The 6628-nt window shown below is 36.7% G+C and overlaps 1 protein-coding gene across 1 annotated transcript in view; it reads left to right on the top strand.

The window, feature by feature from the left end:
* Positions 1-669: 669 nt before the first annotated feature.
* PPP4R4 (protein phosphatase 4, regulatory subunit 4) overlaps positions 670-6628 on the top strand; it is a gene marked incomplete at its 5' end in the record, with an annotated part of 32913 nt that continues 26954 nt past the window's right edge. The window contains 4 exons of the mRNA XM_010138328.1: positions 670-817; positions 1492-1565; positions 3724-3830; positions 6305-6412. Of these exons, the coding sequence (XP_010136630.1) occupies positions 670-817; positions 1492-1565; positions 3724-3830; positions 6305-6412 (437 nt within the window). The remainder of the gene's footprint in view (positions 818-1491; positions 1566-3723; positions 3831-6304; positions 6413-6628) is intronic.

The following is a 6628-nucleotide window of genomic DNA, read 5'->3' as shown; positions in this document are numbered from 1 at the left end:
GCACGCAATCTTGGTCTGTGCAGAAATCTGAAATTTAAATGGCCTTTTTGTTTCATTCAAAAAATGTAGTAATATTTCTTTCCCATATTATCTTTGTTTGGCTTTTGAATTGATGCTTTTAAAGACAGCATAGTATTCTACTATGTTAAAGCTAAGTACTAGTAAATGCTGAATTACCTAGAAAAATTTTCTACAACATCTTGCTTTATTGTTTAGATGATATATATAGATATATATACACATATTCATTTGTGTTTCAGTTGGCAAGGGAAGAAATTTAAATTGCCTTCTGCTATTTTAGCATCTCTCATTGGATGAATGAAATATTTCCTTTTAATTCATATGCCTAAACAGCAGAAGTGCAATTGTTGGCTGGTCTGGTTTTACCTCTCATTTTGTAAAGTTGGAAAATCCACACATGCATTGATGAAACTGGAAGTCACAAAAATTATTATAATTAACTTTATTTTTCTTAAAAGGCTCATGCTATAATGTAAGGGATTTGAATATCGCCAAGTAATTGCTAAGAGAAAACAATGTTACAGCCGGTGTTGTAGTTTAACCAGGTTGTTGCATACTCACTCTTAAAAGTGAACATAAAAATTTTGGATGTTCTTTCAGTACATTTCTGCCTCATGCTCTAAATTGGTATAATTTGTAATTATACAGGAGGTGCTGCATGTTGCAGGAGTGGAAATGCAGTTAACAGCTGCGGTGTCATTTTTGACTGTTCTGCAAGAAGAGTCGGTGTCCATTCATACGTACTCCCACTCCCTCCTCCACATCATTCTCCAGAACCTGGAACACAGAGATGCAGGTCAGGGCTGTACAGCTGTACTGATGAATGATTACTTCTACATGCTTTGTTTCGTTAGGGACTGTACAACGCTCTAAAGCAGTGACTGCAGTCCCTGTGACTTTGTGTCCAGACTTGCATGAATGGAAAGATATTTGCACGCTGAGCACTTACATACTGGTATTTAAATGTAATTCTGATTGAAGCAAACTTTGTCTGAAGGACTAAATCCCAAACTTGTTACTGAGTCCAGGCTTCTACTGAATACCAGAATTTTGTGGCTGAAAATATTGAGGGAGAAAGGTTGACATTTTTTCTGTGATGATTAATTTTTCTTTATGTTTTTGACACGATTTTTAGGATATAAAGAAAAAAAAGGCCTTTTGTAAAACTCAAAACTTTTACTGGACATAAGAAAAGAATATGCTTCTAAATGAGGGAAATTACCTTTTCAAAACAAAAGTATCATTATTATTTTTGTGCAGTAATAGAAAAGGTAAAAGAAATGGGGATAGAATTTGCTTCTCACCTATCCTACTTCTTGAAGTCTTGAGTGTTAATTTAATGGCTTTTAGGTACATAGGTCTTTGAAGAGGTGCATGTAAAAGGTGAGAACTAATTGTGTAAAATCGATGTGTGTTTTGTTATACCTGTTATATGTATAACGTAACGTATAACCCATTTCTTTCTAACAGGTGTCAGCAATGCATGGCTGGAAACTCTTCTTGCTGTAATAGAAGCTTTACCAAAAGAGACCATCAGACATGAGGTAATAATATTCATCCACTTATGCTAACAAGACGTGAGTAATATTTTGTAAGATTGTATTTCCCTGCAGGTCTCATTTACTTCAGTAAGATTTGTGCCAGGTCTATGCCTGTGAAAACAGTAATGCTTGGGGAACATGCTGTAAGAGAGGAATGTGCTAAAAGGTGAGGCAGGAAGGCCGCCTTAAAAAATTTTAGTGTTCTGCAGCAAATACAGACTATTTACTGTAATACTTGCACTGCACGTACTATTCTGAGTAGCATGTTTTCATGTATCCTGTTTCGGTTTATAGGATAGTATCTCATTCTGTATCATCTTGAAGAAAATAGATTTTCTTTGCTACTGGACTAAAATTCTGATTTTTGCTGAATGGGACTGAATGCTAAAAATTAATTTCATTGTGTGTTTTAGTTGTTCTTGATGTACCAGGAAATTAAACTTAATGCCCTGCAAACACTCTTAATTTTTCACTGTGTAGGTCAAGAAAGAGGAAGGAAGTCTGTCACTGAGTCACAATGTCACTTGCCTTTACTCAGCTTATTTATTCAGTTTTAAGCATTTATATTTCACTGTTACGTTTAAAGCTTTTCAACAGGCGTAGTTTACTGTGTTTGTAATTTAAAACAATATGGAGATTTAAATACATGATTGTTTGTATAGTGTAAAAATACTCGTTAGAATTAGTAGATAATTGAATTCCAGCATTCTTTAAAAGATAAACTTCTGAAGGGTGAAAAGTTAGCTTGGAAAAAAAAAAGAAATTATTCCAGTCACCTCCAAAATCAAACTGTACTGTAATTTTAAAGATGCCTTTTAAACAAGATGGAGTCTCTCCTCTGATTTGTCTCTAGGAACACATTTGTAAGTTTCCACAAAAATGTGCTGTGGGAAGATGACAACTGATAAAGCAGGGTTGATTCAGCAGCTACACAGAAACCTGAACCTGAAAACAGGCCTTTTCTGTTACTTAAACGAATCTTTGTATCAGAAAACTTGGAATAATCTAGTTGTTAATTTTTTTTTTTGTAAGTAAAAATCGTAGGACAATCATAGATTCCAAGGACAGAGGGAAAGGTGTCTTAGACGAAGGGTCAGCCTAACCCAGTATCCTGTCTCTGGCAATGGCCACTTCATGCAAGTGACAGTGTCTCGATCAGTAGTTGGAATCGGTATTACTAGAGATGGTGTATTTGCTGTCATAGTTCAAAGACCAAATAAATAGTATACAGTTTTGTAGATAACTAATGATATGTTTCTGTATGCAATGTTATAGCTAGAAGCATATCTTATCTACTTGATCTAGTCTGGGTTATCTATTTGTCTTTACAGTGGTAAGATTCTCCCACCTCAAAATTTCAGCTGCTAAGTGGAGAAGAAAAGTGCTTTTAGACTATTGTTGCCCTGTCTATTATTCTTTTGTGGAGCTCTGCAAGAGAGATTGAGTGGGAAACTGTGGCAGACTACAGAAGATACCTCTCTGTAAAGTTCTTCTTGGCCTGGCACATGGATTTCTGTGATTATTTCTAGGCAAAAATTATATCTGAATATGGTGTTCTGCGGGCCTTTCTTCTTTCTGGTACTGTAGAGGTGATCCAAAAAGTGACAGCAGAGCTCCAATAAAGATGCAGGCTTTCAGGGTCTGTATGGCAGTGAAACATCTTCCCCACAGATCCACAAAGCATGCATAATCGAGAGGGAGTGGTGCCTCAGAACTTTACATCAAAAGTAGTGTTCCCTGGGAAAACTTAGGAGGAAGAACCTCAGAGAAGCTTCCTTTTCCTTTTTCTACATAGTTTTTTTATCCTTGTGCAGAATCATATTTAACAACTTCTGTGAAAATTACTAGCTCCTAGCTATTAATATTAATATACAACTTAGTCCTAAAATAAAGACACAAGTAGACAGATGTAAAACTGGGCTGTGATGTGAATCATAAACTGTCATTTGGGCCAAGACACAGGTTTAATATGCTGTAATTAGCACTGAATATTAAACACCATTTTCCAATAGAGTATTAATGTACATAGGAATTATTATTTTAGTGCTGATTAATTCCATGAAAGGAGTAGATGATATTTGGGATACATTTTTCTATATTTTTTTAAGAAGGGGAATATTTTATTTACAGCTCACATTTCTTCTTTTTTCCTGTCATATAGATCCTGAATCCACTTGTTTCCAAAGCACAGCTATCTCAAACGCTTCAGTCTCGCTTAGTTAGTTGTAAAATGATTGGAAAATTAGCTAACAAATTTGAAGCTCATATGTAAGTAAACTGTAAATATGTTTTAATTCCACAGTATATACCAGTATTTCTTTCTTAGTGGGCAAAAATTACTACAAGAAAATCAGACGTTATTGCAAAAATTAAATGCTTTCTTTTTACAGATCCCTTTGTCTGGATATTAATTAGTAATAAAAAATTGTTCATTATGTAACTAGCATATGCAGACTTACTGATGTTCATCAGTTTGTAAGTTCAGTTTCTATGTTTTTCCATGGGTTTGAATGGGTACCATTTTCATGCCGTTCTTCCATATTGTTTTTCTTACTAAGAAATAACCCAAACAGTGGATTTCTCTGCAATTTACAGAGACAAAACACAGCTTCATTACCTAGATTTGTCATAAAGAGAAGAATCCTTTTTCCTAACTTTTTATTTGTCTAACCAAATTTAACATGTAGATATATTTTTTGTTATTCCTGATTACATGGAGCCACTGTTGTTGCCTGATGTTACCCAGCTCTTAGATTCACTGTCTGTGGGTTTGGACAGTGGTGCAGAACAGGAAAGCAATGATGAAAGTGAATCTGAACAACTTACCTGCCCCAAGCAATTGATGTGGTGCATCCTTTGAAGAGTTACCTACATTCTCATGATAGTAGGACGGTTTCACCGGGTCTGTTTTCTATCCAGGCAATTGGCCCCATGCGATTTTGTAGTACAAAAGAAATGCGCTGAGGGCAACTGAATGTGCAGAAACCATATCTAGCTGAGGAAGTCCGCTGTAATAATGATTTTGATCTGTTCCAAAATGCAAGAAATGAGCATAAAGGAAAAGATGGACAACAGGGCTGTGTGACAAGACATCAAAGCACAGTTCAGAGCGCTGAAAAGAGGCCTGTATCCACAGGTTTAGAATGTGGCAGGCGGAGTAAGATTCATGACAGTGTCTCAGTCCCCTTGCAGGAGGGGTCTTGCTGTAGGGTCAGCAGATGTCTGGCCTCAGGAGCAGGCAGTATATAAGAATATTTTTACGTTCTTCTTCAGAATGGCACTGCTTTTACTCATAACATTTCATCATCATGGCTTGGCTTCACGAACGAAGATCTTGTAAGGGCTTTTTCCATGCTCACTGCAAGCGATGAGTGCACCCTTCAGGCCTGCGTGGTGGGTTTTTTAGGTGAGGCGCAGGACTCCTGTTCTTGGCAGGCCCCGGCTGCCCCATGCCCGGGTCTGTGATGTCTGGAGGTAGAGCAGCGACTCTTTCATGGGCACCCCCTTGCCGTGGGGAAGGAGCTTGCGTGCCCCCCTGAGGTTGAGAGCTGTGCTGGTGGTGGCTTGTGCCTCCGGTGCCAGACAGGTCTCAGCTGAAGGGTCAGACACAGTGTGTCCACGGGCAGGATGGGCTCACTAGCCTTCGGGCAGCCATCCTAGGAGAATGACAACTCTGACTCCAAACCCGGGCAGATGGAGCTTGTTTAGCCCTGTAAGGCATCCATCATCTAAGAGAAGGATACTCATAACATTTATACTGTAATTAAAAACCTTTCTTTTGAATTTCACTTGACTCCCAGGTTATTTTACAGGGTGTTGAAAAAGTCCTGACCTTGGAAAAGAACATTAGTTTTTCCACCCTCTGTTCCAACAGCTAGTTAAAGCAAGTTCTTTTTGGAAGTAGTCCCTTCTTTAGAGTATTCTAAAATGACAGACTCCCAAGTCCTCATACAATTTTAAAAACTTGATGGCAAATTTTGCTCTAAGAAGTAAATTGATTTTCACTAGGTTGAGTGGAGGCTGTACAAGCTATCTTGAAAATTTGCTTGTCTGTGACCGTATTATTTCTCTTGAGTTTTCCAACAACATACGGATTTCGATAGAGGTATTTTGTGAATACTTGTGACAGCATCTTGGGCAGTGAAAGGGAACACAATGCCTAATTCTGCCAACTTGTAGTATGTGTTGTTACTTAAACAGAATTCCAAACAGTTGTTTTGTATCTGGTGTCGATGTAACATGAAAACTTGGGTCTACTTGCATAAAAGCATTTCATCTTAATCTTAAATTCTTTTTCTCCTTTTTTCCCAAATACCTCTTTGTTGCTGCATGTGTAGCAAAGATGAGGTGTTAGAAATAATCAATTGGGATTGCACTTCCATTTACACAATTATTTGTGTTCTTCGGTGGCTGTTCAAAAATTGCACCGAAGATGGTTAATAAATGAGGACAGCATCTCTAAGCCTACTTACTACTTTTGTAGTTAAAAAAACCAGATTAAATATGAGTAAATTAGAATGACCATAAATAATTCTTTTTCTGTTTCTTTATAGCACATATTTGTGTCTAATGTGCAGTTTTCTTTTCTAACTGCAAATTTTCAGAAACATAATTTACCACATTTAAAAAGAGTATTTTTAAAAATTGCCATTAAAAGAGATATATGAGTAAAATTTGAGTACTGCATAGTGATTTTTATATATTCGTGTTCAATGTATTAATAAAAATATGCACTTTTTTAGTATTAAAAGAGAGATTCTTCCATTGGTAAAATCACTGTGCCAGGATGTGGAGTATGAAGTCAGAACTTGCATGTGTCAGCAACTGGAACATATAGCTCGAGGAATAGGGTGAGTATAATTTGCATAATTGCTTCTAAGCACAAAATCTGTCTCTAAAATGTTTAATGGTAACCTAAAAACTCCTTTTAAGGTTTTGAACTTAATTCTTGTGTACTTAATAATGAATTTGGAGTGTACAGATATGTTCTTAGGAATTGGCTGTTGGCACCTGGATCTTTTCCTTGTTCAAATTTTTGTTTCTCTCTGATAGTAAAATTGCTGAAC

This window comes from Buceros rhinoceros, unplaced genomic scaffold (assembly GCF_000710305.1).
Source record: "Buceros rhinoceros silvestris isolate BGI_N320 unplaced genomic scaffold, ASM71030v1 scaffold1246, whole genome shotgun sequence".
Taxonomy (NCBI): domain Eukaryota; kingdom Metazoa; phylum Chordata; class Aves; order Bucerotiformes; family Bucerotidae; genus Buceros; species Buceros rhinoceros.
The sequence above is the reverse complement of the archived record's forward strand: the minus strand, read 5'-3'. Positions and strand labels throughout refer to the sequence as shown.